The 19,163-nt window shown below is 37.5% G+C and overlaps 1 protein-coding gene across 2 annotated transcripts; it reads left to right on the plus strand.

The window, feature by feature from the left end:
- The first annotated feature begins 209 nt into the window (after positions 1 to 209).
- On the plus strand, positions 210 to 19,065 carry kcnb2a (potassium voltage-gated channel subfamily B member 2a). Of its 2 annotated transcripts, XM_058754914.1 has the most exons (3): positions 210 to 586; positions 2,506 to 3,169; positions 15,304 to 19,065. In XM_058754914.1, the coding sequence occupies exons 2-3, from the start codon at positions 2,594 to 2,596 to the stop codon at positions 17,227 to 17,229; spliced, it is 2,502 nt and encodes an 833-aa protein (XP_058610897.1). In that variant the 5' UTR covers positions 210 to 586; positions 2,506 to 2,593; the 3' UTR covers positions 17,230 to 19,065. The 2 variants fall into 2 exon arrangements, with proteins under 2 accessions (XP_058610897.1, XP_058610905.1); XM_058754922.1 differs by lacking the exon at positions 210 to 586 and having other exon boundaries at positions 1,815 to 3,169.
- Positions 19,066 to 19,163: the final 98 nt, after the last annotated feature.

Below are 19,163 nucleotides of genomic sequence, written 5' to 3' on the forward strand. Positions count from 1 at the left end.
TTAGGTTCTATAGGACCATCTTAAATATCATCTTAAATACCACGCAACTAATATCAGGTTCCTTGATATGCTCTATATTAAGCCTTTTCCAAATGTGGATCATCGTGTTCCATTGTGTCATGTCCCCACCTTGACTGAACTTGCTATGACAGAGAGCTAGAGATCAGTGACACTGACTCCTGTATGGGACGGAGGGATCTGATGCTGCTGCTATCCTTGGTGATGTACAGCTCAATCCAATTAGGCTTCACCTCCGGACTGTGATGCAGCGCGCGGGGCGAACACTCCTGCTCAGTCGCTGCTCCGCTGTCTTTACGCGCGCCGCTTTCCACTTTCAACACACTATCATGGCTTCGTGGCGAGAATAATCAACAGTTTCGGGTTTTTGTCCAACTTCGTCTTTGTGCTTAATTCGCGCGAGTTGTTTGTGAAATTCGGTCCATACAGAATGAAGAGGAACGACTGCCCTTTCGGCATGGGTACCACTGACGCCTCACTTCGCTGAGCTGATGGAGGGGGAAATTAGAGGCTAATTGACTTCTTTTTGGTTGAAGAGGTAAAGGAACAAGAGGTGAACGGCGGGAAGGTAAGATTTCGCTGCTTTTATTCGCTTTAAAAAAGGTAATTCGGATAGTTGTGTGCAAGATTGCACTGTTTTCAATAAGGCACAGTAAACTCCACAGACAGGCATGCCAGAACACTCGACAGTTCTGCTGCTCTCAGCGTGTCCCAGCTATTTAGACTTCACTCTCAGAAATAAAAGCTCCTGACAGAAAAAAACTGGCTTTGCTGCTTGATGTAAATAGTTTTACCAGAACTTCGAGTTTTTTTTTTTTTCTTTACAACAAAAATGGTTCTTGATTATCTAATAAGAACAGATGAGGAACCTTCGTGTAGAAGAGTGTTTGATCAGCTGTCGTGAAACAGGTGCACTGGAAAGTACAGCCTCTACCTTCCTGATTAAGGATTAGTCTCTTATAAACGTTCCTGAACAGCTTGAAATGCAAAGTTTGTAAGGGGAAGTCTCAAATTTGACACGAGGGCTGAGTACTAGATAGTAGATCGTTTCTAGTAGGCTATTTAATTTGTGAGAATCATCTTTTTAGTAACAAACTTGTCTCGCATCAATATTTTTGTGTTTCTCTTGACCATTGATCTCGTGCACCGTGGTTGAGTTGATTTTTCCTCAGAAATTAGATTTTATAGAGTGAGTTTGTAATATCAGGGCACACCAATTTAACCTTGTGGGGATAAAGCATAAAGCTGTATTATGTGGCAGGGTGGTAACGCCATGCAAACTATACACAACGGGACATTATAGTTTTGATACATCGCAGTGCTGCAGCATTATGAAATGTTGGCCTATATAGTTTCCTCTCTGGTTGGGAGTTTTAAATAGCCGGCTGTTACGAAGTCTTTTAAGAGCAGGAAATAGAAGCCCGCTAAATAGTCCTACCGGGATTTATCATCAAGACATTCTTAAATACTCAATCGCATTACCGTCTGTCCTCAGAGCCAAAAGTATAGCCTACTTGACATCCAAATGCTACACAAGAACATTTCAATTGTCATTGTTGAATTTACATGTTCAAGATGATAAAAAAAAGGGAGAAATAGCATGTGCTAAGTTCTTAGAAAATTAATTTTTGACTGCAAATTTGCAAACAAATAAAAAAAAAAAAACTTACACATTAACTGACTGGCAATGTCATAGTAATGTCAAGTGGAATAATAATAACAATATAAGGATATTTTCGAGATTTGTATTTTTTTTAATCTATTATTGTTTTTTGTTGTTGTCGTTTTTACAAATATCATTAGAATTTTTCTTAATGTTACTCCCAAAACATGCCTCCACATAAAAATGTCAGAATATGCTATTTAAAGATGAAAGTAAAACGTAAAAAAACTTTATGACCTTGACACACACACAGTTTTTCTTGTCACATGACAACAAAATGACCTCCTGCATGTATGCTACAAGAACTTTGAATTATTGGATAAAACATATTCAGATATTTATAAGATTTTAAAACAAAGTTGTTCCAGGACTTACTTTTAGTCTTTAATGATCTCTGGACAGTTACACCACCTAGACATATTTTAACACTTTTTATTCCTAAGCTGAGAACATGTTTAGTATTCTGCATGATTTCATTGACCCCATTACAGCAGAACTAAGTCCAGGGCCCTTCTTAAGATTCCTCCTTTCATAATCCTCTACTTTCTAAAAACTGTGTGCTTTGGAGACTTGATTTAGCCTGCAAAGTTTGTTGGTTCATTAATTTTTTTGGAGCATAAAATAGGGTCATTATAGTGTTGGAGTTCTGAATGCATTGAATTCCATAAAATGATATTTTTATTTTATTAATGGATTTATTTAGAACTCCACTTTTATTTTGTTCTAATCATATCATATCTAATAATAATCACATTATTCAAAATATTATTGAAGGAATTTTTCTGTTACATGATAAGATGTCCTGAAATGTCTTTGATTTTCAGGTGCAACCATGGAGGGCCTTGTCTGAGGTGGATTCATCATAGTACTCCTGTTTGACATCTGAATTAGCATAACATTTGAGTAGCAGTCATGACTGAGAGGGCAAACTTCGGAGCTCAGAAGGTCTCACGGCCACAGGGCTCACTCCCGCCAGAACCTATCGACATTATCCGGACAAAAGCCAGATCCAGAAGAGTCCGGATCAATGTGGGTGGACTGGTCCATGAGGTGCTATGGAGAACCCTGGACCGACTGCCACGAACCCGTCTGGGGAAACTCAGAGACTGCAATACCCATGAAACCTTAATGGAGATCTGTGACGACTACAGTCTAAATGATAATGAGTATTTCTTTGACAGGCACCCAGGTGCCTTTTCCTCCATTTTAAACTTTTACCGGACTGGCAAGCTACACATGATGGAAGAGATGTGCGCTCTGTCCTTTGGTCAGGAGCTTGACTACTGGGGCATCGATGAGATCTATCTGGAGTCGTGTTGCCAGGCACGGTACCATCAGAAGAAGGAGCAGATGAATGAAGAGCTTAGGAGAGAGGCTGAAACTCTCAGGGAGAAGGAAGGAGATCAGGTGGAAACGGGCTGCTGTCCAGACAAAAGGCAGAAGCTCTGGGATTTGCTGGAGAAACCGAGCTCTTCTGTAGCGGCCAAGGTAGGGCAACCACATGGCCCACACATACACAGTACAAAATATCAGAGTGTATCCACACTAATTGTCTAATTATTAGCCACACTAATTATTAATTCATGACATTTTCACTTAGGATGTTTCATTTGAGCATCTGAGAGAACACTTAAAAAAAAAAAAATACTGAAGAGAGTTAGCCCAAATATTCAGTTTGAAATGTATTATTAATTTGTCTTACAATGACTAGGGGCAAATTCAAGGGTAAAATTTGGACTGCAAAATTCTGAGACTGATGCCAGCAGTGATATGATGAAATATGAAACCCAAAGATGAATTTATAAATACACACATCCCATATGCATTTCCCTGGCTGTCGTGATTGACATATTAGCCCAGGCTTTTATGCCACAAAAGAAGAGGCATATTTTTTGTGGGATATAGCTTGCTAGAGGGAAGATTTATGCTCCTGCATGTCAGTGTGAAACTATTTTGGCTGTATTTTCCATCCGAGAAGTTTGCTATTGCTCTTTATTTTGCCGATGTGGTGAGATGCTGCACGGATGACTGATATGCGCATGTGTTACTTAATTAAGAATGATTGAGATTGAGTCAATAAAACAAAGACAAATAAATAACAAAGTTAAATTTAAAGATGGTGCTTTAAATATCTCTCATTGTGGATTTAAGTAAGTTTTGACTAATTCTATTTTCTTACACGTTAGTAGATTGTCCCGGTAGAAGGTTTTTGAAAATATTAAAATGCTTTTTCACAGCTGCTCAGGAGCTTTGTCTCCACTCACTGCCCAGTCCCAATACACAGATCGCCTACTTCCCAGAATACAGACAGGGAAAGCAGTCAGAAGAGCCATTAGTGAAATGCTTTAGTGTACAGGATTTTGTCTCTTGCCCTTTGGCTCTTGAGAAAAGAGACTTTCCAAGGGATAAATAAAAGCATTTTAAAGAAATTAAATAAAGTTGACAAATATGTTTGATAAAACTCACTAGAATCCTGAACAAAACTGCATTTTGCGCCATAATTATAATAACTATCATCATAACAGTAATGATGTTAGCATTTTAATTATGATGACTAAGATTCTCATTAAGTTGATCATATGTAAAATGATTATAGATTATATTTGAACTTTTTAAAATATTTTTTATGTTTTAAATATATATTAAAATCACATTAGCCTTTTATTCCATACATTTAATGTTCAACATTTGGAGAAGAACACTGAACTCAGTGTAACCAAAAGTAAAGGCTGATGTGATAGGTGTTAAAAAGAAGGTTGAAATAAAGGGAAAATGACAAAAGTGAGGAGAGAGAAGACAGCTTGTAATACTCATAAACATTCCCACTAGCCAGCTGAGTGAACTCTAAGCATCAAATTAAATTTTATCCACGTTTTCTTGGGCATATTTGTCAACAACTGTTACCAAAGGACAAGGTACATCATCTCACTCTGATTCATTGTGTTTAACAGATTTACATTGGCATTATGTGTGGTAGTGGGACTGGGCAGGTGGAGTAGCACGTTCTGCTCTCAGAGAGGAAGATGAAGGTTGAGTCACTGCCACTATGATTTGTTGCCAGTCAATCGTTTGAGTGAGTCAGCACAAACACACAGCGTCCATTCAGCCTACACCTATTGGCTATAATGTCTGCTCTGACAGGCCAGAAGCTGCTTTGTATTGACCGAAATCACCTTCAGCTTAGTTCAGTTTATCATATCACCACTGTTCACTTCAGGGAGGTTTGAGATGGAAAAAAAAAACTGGCAGGATTGCAACAAGCCTATTTAGAAGGTATGCGTGTGCTAACAATATATAGCAGTATATTAAATTACAAAGCAGTTCTCTTCAGTAAATCCCACTTTACTGTAGCTTGGGTCTGGGTTTTAGGGAGGACAGAGCAAACCCCTTTACATTGCAGGGGTCCAGTTGTAATTAATCGCATGTGAGTTGCAAGATTAATGGCAAATAGTTCCTAACCTTGACCTCCACCTTCACATCTGTGGGCTCAGTGGTTTGTTTATTGAACACTGCCTTTTGAGCAGGAAATGACTGGTGGGCTACGGAGGAGGTATTTCCCAATGCATATTGATGCAAATTGCATATTGTGTTTCAGTACATTATATACATTTTCAGTCCCATTATATATATATATATTCCAGCCAACAGACAAAATATTTTTTAAGTGTATAGTATAAAACATATATAAACATAGTACATAGACAATCTAGTCCAACTGCACAGTTCAAGGAAATGTATGGTGTCAATATATGGTTTCAAATATCAAAATACATTACAAAATGCACTTCGAGAAGTAAGAAAATACATCCAGTTGAAATATATGTTTGGGGTAAATGCAACATGTAATTATTAAATATATTTTGGACAAACTTTTTTTTTTTTTTTTTTTTTGGAAGAATTGACAAAAATGAAGAAAATTGACTAACTAAACCTAAAAACAAAATGTATGTAATTATGTTTTACTATATTACCAATAAATTTTGAAATATTTTAATATATAGATTTTTACTTATGGGTTGAGATGGACTACTCAGGCGTTACATGCTTTGCAGAGCTCATGAAATTATTTAGTAAAGTGACAATGTGTTTATCCTTTCAAATAAGCTGTTTTCTATCAAGCTATAAAAGAAGATATTTGCAACTGGACAGTTGCTGGGTTGTTGAAAAGATAAAGTGAACAGTGGCTAGTTTAGCGGTCAGCATATACCGCTCTCTGTGAGGCAGTGGAGACTTAATCTCCTTTGGTGATTTACCTAGTCTGCTCCTACAAATAGACTGAGGGACCTGGCTTGTCTGGCTTATGGCTACAGTGTGTAATGTGGTCACGTGTTTAGCCAGAGCAGTTAATCAATTAGTGAAGGCAGTTTTCCACCCTGCGGAAGTTATTAAGAGCGGCAGGGGACATTGACTTTTTTGCGCACCGTTTCTGCTGTTTCAAAATGCCAGAATGAGCATTGTGAATCACCTGGGTAGATTAACTTATTTTAATGAGCATTTTAACCAGCCACGTTCTTTTCTTAGAGAACCCCCAAAAACCCACATTTTTATTTTTTAGCATCTCCATGGTTTGATGTGCTGGCTGAGGAGTGAAGTGGTGTATTTGGGTTTTTCCTTCTTGTTTAACCGTTTCCCATTGACTCTGGGTGGTGTTCGTCCTCTCGAAAGGTCAGAGGACTCTAACCCTTTCCATCACATGGCCAGGCCGAGCTCCTTTAAAGAGCTCGTCTGTCACATCACCTTCATTTGTTTTGTAAACCTCCTGAGCCTTTAGTAAGCAATGCAAAGAGACATCATGATACAGTATAACAATGGATGAGGGTATTAGTACCTCAGGAAATGATTTTGGTTGAATTTGCACTCTCATGTTCATGTTTTGATTATTTCAAATGGTAGTCAAGCTATTATTTTCTAGTCTTGGCTAAAAAGAAAGAAACAAACAAACAAAAACATATGTCCTTACTACTCAGAATCTTATACAGAGTTTTTGCTACTGAAAATATGAGATTAAGTGCCTTAAATCAGCCTTTTACAAAGGAAAAATGTCTATTTTTCTCCATGAGGCCCACAGAGAAAGTGAGTCATCCTGTGACTATTTTATAAGACTAAAATGCTTAAATATATTTAAGATATAAGATATTCTAAAATGCAAAAATTTTCATTCAAAATATCACTTCACATAAAATACAATTTATGAAATCTTAAATAAACATGTTTTTTTTAAGATTAGTTCATTTAATTAATAATATGCATTTAACTTTTTTTTTATAAAGCAGTAAAAATAATGCATGATATATAACAAAAAGGCATAAATATATATTTGTTTTTCATATAAATTGCAATTTAATCTCAAATATATTTTTACTTAAAATATTTTAAGCATTTTTATGAATCTCAAAAAGCTATAAGAACTATACTTGATATTGTGAGACATCTTATCAGATATCATAATCTGTAAAGAGGTGTTCACTGCAGATTGTTTTGATGAGATCACTGTTCCTCAGAACTGAAATGTCTGTGGTGTGAATAATTTATGTGTATTTACAGTAATTGATCATGACATGATACTCTATGCTCTCAGCTCTGTGGACAGAGTGGAAAATCTCTGCGCCAAACACATGGATGGGAAAGGGGGAGAAAGGGAAAAAGAAGGAAAAGCTCTTTGTCTGTGGAGGTTCTGTTACTAAATAAAGAGGCCTGGGTTCTGGCTGAGACTCTGGGTGCAAGGAGATACCCGGTGAATTCCCCTCTCAGCCATCACAGCAAGAGCCACGGAGGTCAACAGACAAAGTAAATGTGAAGATGAGTAAAGGTTACATCCAGTGCTCTTTTAAGAGTCTGTTAGATCCTATTAACTATAGTGAGATTGCATTAATCATTTTAAAACAATTCACCCTTTGTCCACTTCAGTAAAGGCATTATTTCTCAATGTACTTATAGAGTGAGGATGGTAAATCGATCTCCTTTAATGATTATTTAGACTAAGCAGAACTATTTTTATGTGAATAATGTGCTGTAAATAGACAGATGAATGTTTAATGTGGTATGTAACTCTATATACTTTCTATTTAATTTAATTATATGTCAATCATGAGTTAATGGTGTTAATTACATTTACAATTAAAACAGTTTTTCAAAACAATTAAACACTTCATCTTAAAATATTTTTTAACTATATAGTAAGCCTGTGTGTTCATATATTTTGAAAAAAATCTAGAAAAAATGGCAGAACATTTTTACATTTCAGTTATTAAATCCATGTGAGAGTTTAGACGAAGGTTAAAACTGTGAAATTCAAAGTTGAGATATCCTCAAATGAGAGTAGACATCTCTGAATTGAAAGTAATTGTCACGTTATGTAATCTAGTGCTTTGAAAAGGAAGGGCTGAGCTTGTGACCCAAAGGGAGCAAAGTACTGTACATAGGCCCAACGTAGGCGTTGAACAGTGGAACAAGTCCTTTAGCCTCTCTGCCGACTCAGAGGAGTTTCCATCCCCCACAATGTCACACAATTATGTAGTTAAGCCTGACAAACCTAAAGGGATTTATCTTTAATCGGAGTAATGAACAAACAAAATAGCTACAGTTCCACCTTTGATTCTACTCTGATGGATAAAAGCCCAAGTTCTAGACATGATCTGATCCTGTAATTGAAGCTTCATTGAGGGTTAAAGCCAATTACTAATGTAGCATGACCTACAATCAATAACTGCTGTGTCTATCAGTAGTGTGTCTAGCATTTTTGTAGCATGTATGACCTTGTCACGTTCATATTCTAATAATCGAATGACTTGAAATTACTTCATTTTTATATGAATTTCATTACAGCAGTAACATTTTTAATACTTTCCTTATCCTTAATCCTTAAAGTCACTGCATACATGGGAATGTTCAAATGCAGATGTTTGTACTACACACAAATATTCCATAGTTTGAGTTTAAGCAGTTGGAAAACTTTTAAAGGGTGTCTCAAAGACGGTTATCAGCTGTGGTGTAACAAAGCTCCTTTTGTGGTATTTAGCGAAATGCGAAGCCAATGTCAGAGGTGCACAAGAGTATGAATCTTCCAAACAGCCTCAGTTTAAGCCATGAAAGCATTGCCAACAAAATTATGTTTTTACGTGACAAAGCTGAAAGTTACTAGACTAACTAATTTCAGTGCGGTTGATCAATACTGAGAATGTTAGAAGAATATTGCATTTTATATCAGAATAGTCAATTGGAATATTAAGACTATAAATCAAAACTAGAGTTATTAAAATGCTGGATGTTTAACAAATATTATCAGATAACAAATACAGTGATATTTTTGAAAAAATTATATTTCTGTGAAATCTTGGTTATGAAGGACTGATGCTTTTAAGGGCATCAGTGCATGGAAGATTTCCTCCTGTCTCTTCATGTTATAATCTATATTGACTTTTGGGTCAGTGATCAAGTAATTGGATTCTTTTTCATTGTTATGTGTCTCAGGATTCAGTTTAAGTAAGATATAAGATAATAGATGTAAGATATAATAGATATCTTAAAAGTAATACACACACACACAGAAGATAATCATTCTTTTTTTATTTATATTTTTCTTTTTTTATTTAATATAATTATTGTTTCTTTAGAATTATTATTATAATTTTTTTTAATAATATAGATATTAAAGAAAGCACTATACTGAAAGCAGATTTTGTATGAGCAGATCAGATCTCATGCTGTTGTGCTAATGATGCTCTTTCTTAGGCAATCTGTGTGCTATTCATACAGTGTGACAACAAAATACATGCTATTAGCTCCACCTACCCAACCCACAAGAGCTAAAACCCTGCCACGGGCAGGAGTACTGCCAGTCTTGTAGGATAAGACTTAGAGTTTTATCCTCTGAGCTCAACCTCACCTTGAACCCAGTTGTGACTTCCATTCTGTGAAATACTTTTTTGGGGGACAAATGTCGGACAAATTCTCGTGGATCTAGTGTGAGGGCAGATGTCTTAGCTTGTGGTAAAAATAGTCAGTGGCAGTTGGACAGACTGAATAGCAGGCTGTAGACTGTGTTTAAGTAGAGGTTGCCTGCCTACCCCACTTGTGCGGCTGAATATTTTGCATGCGAGTAAGTGGTAGGCTGAGGGCTAGCCTGTAAATCACAAGCAGTCATCAGGGCCACATTAATGACTAATCACTATAATCACGACCCCCTGCTTCCTCCCACCCCCGCGCATGCAAAGACACTGTCAAACACAGAGTAGTCATCTTACTATCTTGTAGCTCAGCTGGTTTCATGCATGTTGGAGCCTCTATTCATTTCGCATGTTCCCATTCCGTTGCACATTGTAGAGGAGCTGGATAGTGTGTCTTTTACTCAGCAAAAGCTACTTGACAAATGTGGGAGTTAAGCTCCAAATTAACCTGTCCTATAAAAAAACACACAATCAAACAGATCCCATGACACTCCTTTATAAATAACCCTTCAGTATCGATCAAGACATTCTTGGGTTTCCAGACAGAGTTTCTTCTTCCTCTCATGGCTGTAATGATAACAATGTCCTCCAGAAATAATTTAACCTTCACTTCCTCTCAGGAAGAGAGGTGTCTTCTGGGACACTGCATTACAGTTGAAACATCAAATGATGAGTATCTCAATCCTAGTTTATTTAAATTGTATAATGTTTTCCACCCCATACACCAGTAAGGTGTTTCTCAAGTTGTTCAACAGGAAAAAACAGGAAAAAATGGCCTATCAAGCAATAAATGCCAATATTGTTTGTGAAAACAACACACTTCACCCTACTCTGAGGGAAGAGCTGAAAGCTTGGCCTGTTGTAATTGTTTCTGAGAGAACACATTACTGAGTCATTCGAGCATCCGACCAAGGTTTGCAGATAAAAGAAGATGGATTTAACACTTTAACTCCTGAATCACAGGCCGCTTGCCGGATTAGTGGTTTGTAGAGTGAAGGAGCTGTCCATGGTGCTGCTCTGAAACATGAATCAGCGTTACCCAATATTCTTTAGTTCTTTGCAGATAAAATCGCTCACTCATATATTTTTTTTCATAGAAAAATGTTTCATGGTTCTGTTTTCCTGGTCTTTGACTCGCATATGATCCTTCCACCTTTTGCAATACAGGTAAATCCACCTCACCCTGCAGATTAAAAGGCAAATCCTCATGTTCAGGCCAGATTGCTTTCAGTAAACAGTTTTTCCATATATATGTTATTTGTTATTATTGTCAGATCCTTGGTTCAGTGCCAAGACAATAATTCTGTGGGCAGTGAATTCAGAGAAAAATCAGCCAGATGTTTTTGGCCAAACTCACCATAAAAGTCAGATGTTCCAAGGACCAAAGCAGCTCAGCTCCACACTCTAGCAGATACCTATACCAGGCTCACATTTCATTTCACCCTCCCTGTACATCATGTACATTGTTGGTTTGGCAGTCTCTTGGAATTAGACATATTTGATATGAGATACTGCAACTCCATGAAAGGGGATAAAAGATCATGTAAAACTATACATTGAAGACAAATATGTATTGATTTATGTGTTTATTATGTAGTTTCAATGCAATTCTCGATTCTGGTCTATAGCACCATCTACTGGTCAGATGTTTCCTAATCCCATCATCCATGGAAGTGCTGTATATTTTTTTGCTGATCCAAGTAAATTAAATTGGCTCTACTTTCATGTCTCTTGAATCACTTCATATAGATTCACTCTCTCATTTCATACAAATGCAACTGTGTCGCAGTTAAATTAGAGAGAAAATTACTTAAGTATTAATGTTAGCCTAATATTGTTGCAGCGTTTATGTTTTTGCCAATAGTTTTGTACATTATTTCATGTCCGCATACATTGAAAAAAACTATTTTCCCTCAGAAATTGCTATAAATTTCAGAATTACAAAGAAATGGCAAATGACACATTGAATTAAACATTACATTTTGAAGTAGATGACATAGTATCTGAAATAGTATTTTCAGTGGATTTATTTATTTGTCAAGTAGCAATCATTTCGTGTCTGGGTTTATTTTAAGATAATATTGGTTCCAATCACCATTTTACAATTTTGACAATACTTATATTTATTTTAATTAATGATACAAGAACATTATTAACATACATTTCAGTGGTTTTAAAACATTACAGACAGTTTCAAAAGGTTCCAAAAAGTAATTTTTAGACTTATTTTTTAGATTTAAATTTTTATTTTTGCAATTTTTAATACTTTTCTTTACATTTCATGTCATTCTGAAAATAGAAAAAGAACATACCAATGCTTCTCAATGCCACCGATTCAAAGAACGTCATTAACACACTTTAAGAAACACATTAAATAATTGTAAACAAAAGACTTTGTGACATCAGCAAGGTAGTACCCTTTCTCTACGACAGAATTAAATTAGGGTTAGGTGACTTGAAGGATCTCTTGGTGCTTCCTGTGCTTCCCTATACACATAAGCCTGGGCCCAATGCCAGAAATCTCCCTGTGTTGAGATCACTGCCCTTGTAATCACGTTTATACAGATCCCCAGATGAGGACAGTTAACTAATCCTCCTGCCTCTCTCCTTCAGTACTTATCGCTCCTGTCTCTCCTGGGTTGAGAACAAATACAGCCCTACTGCATGTGTCAGCAGAGGCATTAAACTGAGGCCTGTATGACGTACCTCGATGTAAATGTTTTTCCTCAGTCAAACTGATTAATGAGCTGACCACAGCGACACATCAGGCTGGGAATTCATGTCCTTTAAACTTAAAGTCACCAGAAAGTCAGAAAACTGCTCTGATTTTAGTGCGGTTCCATCAGTTGGTATAGGTCTGACACAGCTGATAATAGCAGGGTGACTGTGATGTTTTTAGAAAAATGAATAGTAGGAAACAGATGGTAGCATGTATATATAGATTTTAATACTGTTTATTTGGTTTATTGTAAGTTACTTTAATATTTATGGATGGCAAATATTATAAAAAAGGCAACACGTACACTTTTTACTGTAAAACATCATTAAAACGTTAAATATTGTTAAAATGAAAGTCTGAATTACTAATAAATTACAGGAAATGCATTCTGCTTTTCCAGAATTTTTGTAGGAACCATCAAATTTATTTGGATTTTATTTAGAAAATAAGCTTATTGTTATTTTTGTCTTTGACAATGTACATTGAGTGTTTTGGTATTTTTAGTCTATGTTCATGCCATTATAAAAAATTAAAAATGTTTACATACAGTCCTTATAGATAGTCCTTTGTTCAGTATGTGATGGCTATGGAATTTGTTTTAATGCAGCAATATTTTCCTAATAATGTGAAGCATTTTCTGACAGGAAAACTAAACAATCATGCAAAAATGAATCTCAGCTGGATGGTATATAACATGTCCTGTAGAGTTACCTCAGTGACCCTCTCCCCAGGGATTAAAATCAGCTCTTTTTTACTCTTATCTTCGTGGGTCCTGATCAGTCAACCTCTGACTGGACTTTAGGTCTCTTGGTCACAGCCAGACGCTACTCAACCCTACCTGGCGGGGACAATCCCTACGTCATGCGATGGCAATTACAGGCTCCCTGGGAGCTATTCAGAGTCCTTTCCTTATACTTCTACTGCATTACACAATGTCAAACACCTCCAGCAGCAAACATACGCATTCATTTGTGCCTTCCTGTTGACCCCGACATTTGTTTAGCCTGGCTCATCAGTTGTTTAACGTGCTCTAGCAACACTCAATACTTGGGTAATCAATGACAACAAAGCACTCTATTCTACTATACAAATGACATTGATGTAGCAAGCAAAGTTACACTGTTTAGATGCTTTAGATTTTGTCTTTTTATAGGCTTTCCTTGCACTGCATCATTGAAGCCCACACCAAGACTACCGAATTAACCTTCTATATAGACTCACTGAAAAAGTATCCATTGTAATGTAATGTTAGCCTACAGAACATCGTGACATTTTTCACTCTTGTTTAAGAACGTATGGACCTTGCAAAGGTGTTCACATTGTCGTCTGTGTGGGAGGACATTTCAGGATAATTGTAATAGGATTGAGTTTCTATCTATAGCAAGGATATAGAAAGGTTAGGAGCAGTTACTCAGTCTTTCCCCCCCCCCCCACAAGGGAAGAATCAACCAGTAATCTCTTTAGTTTTCCTTAAACATTGTAACATTAAGCATTTTAGTATAGAATATTGGGCTGGCAAATCGTGTCACAGTGCTTATTGTGTGAAATTAGTGAAAACATCCATTCCTTAATGCATTGATATTTTCAGGTGAGTTGAACAATTTTGATTGGACGTAATATGACTTGATATGTGTCTGTGGTGTGATTAATTCTGGTGTAATATCATGAAGTTGATAAAATGGGCTGAATATTTAGAAGTGTGTTATGACATCTCTTTCATAATGGTATTTACGCCACCCACAATGACAGGATCGTGTCAAGGTCAGTCGTTTTATTCTCCACCCAGGATCATTATTAATCCCCTCTTAATGCAGTTCCAGTGAATGAGTAACGGTTTCTCAATTTGTTGCTCATTGTCTTTTGCTGTACGTTATAGTTTGTTACTTCTTTGAGGATGACAATATCATTTATAAGGGCATAATGGCAGTACAATAGACGTTCCCTCAAACTCAAACTTGAAATATATAATCTATAAACTGTGTGTAAACATACAATGTGTATTGTATCAAAGCATGAAAGTAAAAAGGTAAGAAAAGTAAATAGATGGGTGGTGTAACTGGAAGCTGGTGCCGTCATGAAAACCATTTCATATCATTGAAGGATTTCTGAAGAGGCCTAAAATTGATACAGCAATTTTAAGGCATATTAAGACTCAGTTTATAAACATCTCTTGATCAATGTCCATTTTTTAGTTTAAATTAAACTCAAGTAGTACCTTTTCCAAAAGTTTGATTAATACATTTCTTGACATTGATAAATGGTAGTGAGATAACACTTTGTCCCAAATTTCAGCAGAAACAGGGTCAGACTTCACGCCTACCTGGAAAGCATTCACGGATTGACATTGTAATTTCAAAGATTTTGCATTGTTAATGTTTTTTTTGTGAGAATGTGATGTTTCCTCTACCTGTAATGCAGCAAACAGGGAAATTGATTTGATGAAATGCAATATAATAGCCAGACAAGTAACTCAGTCTGATCAGGGTTATTTGATTACCTTGCAAGAAGATTTAGACAACCTCCATATTCTAACAAAGTAGCTGATCAATAAGTGCTTGTCAAAGCCATTTGTGAATTGATGTGCAGAAGGAGAATGAGAGAACAGACGATGCAGATTACATTATCCTAATAAGGATGAGGGCACAGTCTCTTTCACTCTCATTTTGTTTGCTATTAGTCCCATTAGCCTTTGCTTTATTATTATATTTTCCAAGAAATGTCACTATTTGTTTAAACTTTTGAATACCTGTAACACTATTTTTACAATTACAAAACTACCTTTAGGCTATTTTGATTTTGAATTAAGTGCCTACACTGACTTAAACTTAGAACTTTATATTTTGATATGTGGATTTACATATATTCTGGTCACAATTATTTGGACACTTCAGAGTTCGTATGGAGTAAATGATGTTGCGTCACTAAGTGCTTTCCTCTTTTTTTTTTTTTTTTTGCAGATTCTGGCCATAATATCAATTCTGTTCATCATTCTTTCAACCATTGCACTGTCACTGAACACCCTGCCTGAGTTACAAGTGATTGATGAATTCGGACAATCCAACGACAACCCGAACCTGGCCCACGTTGAAGCCGTTTGCATCGCCTGGTTCACTATGGAGTACCTTCTCCGCTTTTTGTCTTCTCCCAACAAGTGGAAGTTCTTCAAAGGGCCACTGAATGTCATTGATCTGCTGGCTATCCTTCCTTATTACGTCACAATATTCCTCACAGAATCCAACAAGAGTGTCCTCCAGTTTCAGAATGTGCGCAGGGTAGTTCAGATCTTCCGGATCATGAGAATCCTGAGAATTCTGAAACTCGCGAGACACTCGACTGGTCTCCAGTCTCTTGGGTTCACGCTGAGAAGAAGCTATAATGAACTCGGACTGCTGATATTGTTTTTAGCCATGGGCATCATGATCTTCTCCAGTCTGGTGTTCTTTGCTGAGAAAGATGAAGATGCTACGAAATTCACCAGTATTCCCGCTTCATTCTGGTGGGCAACAATTACTATGACAACTGTAGGTTATGGAGATATCTATCCCCAAACCCTTCTGGGAAAAATAGTGGGGGGTCTCTGTTGCATCGCTGGAGTGTTAGTGATCGCTCTGCCCATTCCCATTATTGTGAACAACTTCTCTGAGTTCTACAAAGAACAGAAGCGACAAGAAAAGGCTATCAAACGAAGAGAAGCACTTGAGAGGGCCAAGAGGAACGGAAGCATTGTGTCGATGAACTTGAAAGATGCCTTCGCTCGCAATATGGAACTATTGGATGTTGTGATAGAAAAAAATGAGGACAAGGGCGCAGACAATCATCTTTCACCAAGTCGCTGGAACTATCAGAAGAACCCAAACTCTGACTTGAGTTCCAAAGGCTATGACGCAAAATATCAAGAAATAGGTCAGCTGGCTTCTCCAGAACGATTAATCAAACCTACTTCAAGCCCTCAACGTCTGAACGCGAAATCCCTCGAGCAAATGTACAACCAGATGACGGCCGCCTCATCCATGAGCAGCAGCGGACCTTCGGCTTCCAAAGCGAGCACTATTGTAAAAGAAGAAGAGATGGAGATGAAGGTAGTGCAGTGCGAATCACGGCACAAAGAGAGACCCATCACTGAGATAAGAAGCCTGTCCAGCGTTGACAGTTTCGCCAGCTGTGCCACAGACGTCAGTGAGGTAGAGAGAAGCGCGCTCCTGCCAAATTTCGCAGGAGCGCAGACGAGGCATCCACGCGCTCCTCCGCCGCTCGACCTTAGCCAGATCACCTCCCTGGAGAAACGGGCTCCTGAGAAAGCAAAGCAGCCCCTGATCATCAAAGAGGGCCTCTATGAGTTTGTTCAATGCAAGTCAGACGGCAGCACCATGTCGCAGGGTGAGGAGAACCAAAGCTTTGATCCAAGCGGTGAAAACGTGAGGAGCCCTCCACAAGGAAACCAAGTCAAAGCCAAGGGACTCAAAGTGAACTTCACCGAATCTGCAGACGAGGGGGCTTCCAACTTGCACTTAGTCGTGACGGATGACGCAGCCACACTGACACCAAAGCTACCGGTATCTGATCCATTACTGCTGCCGGGTTCTCCTCGGCACAGTCCCAGATCCCCAGGGAAAGGCTTTGAAGGTGAAGGAGCCACAAGCTCTCCAGGGTTCTGCCTGTCGTCTTCCGATAGCCAAAGAGGGAGAAACCACATCGATAGAGCTGCCGTTACTCCCACCTCCCCTAAAAGTGCACAAAACTGTGCTTCTGCCACGGTTGGTGCCATTGGAGCAGAAGACAACATTCAAAGTGGACAGAAGGTGGACAACCACCTCCTTTCACCTGATATTCTCAAGTCTTCAGGGGAGGGAGGTCGCTCACCACCGTGTGAAACTAGCATGTGATGGGTTGCATTAACATGTTCACGTTCACAGAACGAATGCATCAAAGTATGTGGACAGAAGGAGGCATACTGATGTAGTGAAGGGGATTTTCTTTTGTCTTTCTTCGACACTATTGGACTGCATAGCCGCAGAGATTGACTTTATGATCCTGAGAGAGAAGGTCTGCTCTCAGCGTCAAGAGCTGAGTGATATTCATACAGAGGGAGGACATTAAAAAACAAATCCATACTCTTATTATTCTATCATTATTTTGTAACAGTACAACCCTCCATGCGAAGGATTAGTTAGCTGAATCGTATATCTTTCAAATCATAGGCTGATTCAGACAACTGTGATAAGATACCACAAATCGTTCTTTGTCATTTACAGCCCACTGAGCAGATGTTGTGCATACTTATTTTTTAAGACTAACCACTGTAACATTTTTGTTGGGTTTGTTTAATAGTTCTGACCAAAGTGCTACTAGTGTAAATTTAACTTCAGCATTTAACTTGAAATAATATTTTTGACCAAAATATGCCTTCATTTGATATTATCCCTCAGTGGTCATATATGAAGCAACACAAATTTTTCAGTTCTCTCTGCAAATGTGGATCAAATCAAATTCCTTTTTTTTTTTTCTTTTACCATCCCTTTGAGAAAGTAATAGAAAAGGAAAAACGTACCAAAATATAACACGACAGTACTAAATATTCTGATATCTATACGAGCATGTCTGTTTCAGCGAAACACAGGTTCAAGTGTTTCCATTTGCATCACTTTATAGTTGAGCCATAGTCTACTTAGAAATACATACATTCTTGAAATAAATAGTTTTAGCATGGTTACTGCGGTGGCGACTCTCCACATCAGTGAATCTGAAAAACTGTATGTAAAGATCATTGTTTTTAAATTGCCTTCAATTCAGAATCAGCTAAGGGAAACCCATGACGGCCATAGTAAATCAACTATGCCCTCTGCTGGATGAAGGAAACGGCACTTTACTTCTACGAGACGTCAGCTTGACCAGATGGGAATATTGTACATCAAAGAATGTCATTTTAACGTTTCTCTCAAGGTGCAATGCACTTGCCCCGAGAACAAGAAGGTCATTGGATGTCAACAGCTCAATGCAGAACCTTGAGTATATGATTTGTATATTAACTGTACATTCAAGACATTATCGGCTACAACCATTTAGTGTATAGAAACACAGGTACACAAGTTGTGATGTCAATCATATTTAAATGATTTTTAAAACAAAACTAGGCAGGAACACAACCCTGCTTTAATTATTCAAATCGGTGCCTTTTCATAAACAGTCATTTATGAGAAGGCGTTAAGATCTTTGGTTTGGTTCAGACAAGTATGTACATAAAGTCCTAATTTTTATAGAGTAAAATATGCAAATATAATTGAGTTCTCAGGTTTTTTTAATGTAATCTTAAAGCCCTAATGTTTCTGTATGTGAAATTCATGGTTTGCCATTATCAAATCAAAAGGTGATGGAACAGAGCACTGAACATAACTAAAGCGCTGCATGATCATCTACTTGCACAAGCATTGAGCAGATTTATCTTTAATACAACTTGACTATTGTATGTACATTCCAATTTCATTTCTGCATATTTTTTTTTCCCCCCATTAAGTTTGGAACCTAGTTGATATATCAATGTGATATTGTTTATAGTTGTACATCTTTTCTTTGAAATAGTGACTGCATTGTTCCAGAAACCTAGAAATGACCATTAAATAAAATAAATGTTTGTACAGGACACTACGAGCACATTCTTTACAGTTAAAACATCAGTAGACCTCCAACCTCATCCTTACATTGTTTAAAGGTGAGACGCTTCATTAGATGTGATGTGGGCACACAGATGTAGCACCTTTTCAATGCGGTTGAGACTTCAGAGGCTTTACAGTATATCATATTAGCAGACTAAAGTGTCACA

The sequence above is a fragment of the Onychostoma macrolepis genome, chromosome 02 (genome assembly GCF_012432095.1).
Source record: "Onychostoma macrolepis isolate SWU-2019 chromosome 02, ASM1243209v1, whole genome shotgun sequence".
In the NCBI taxonomy this organism is placed as follows: domain Eukaryota; kingdom Metazoa; phylum Chordata; class Actinopteri; order Cypriniformes; family Cyprinidae; genus Onychostoma; species Onychostoma macrolepis.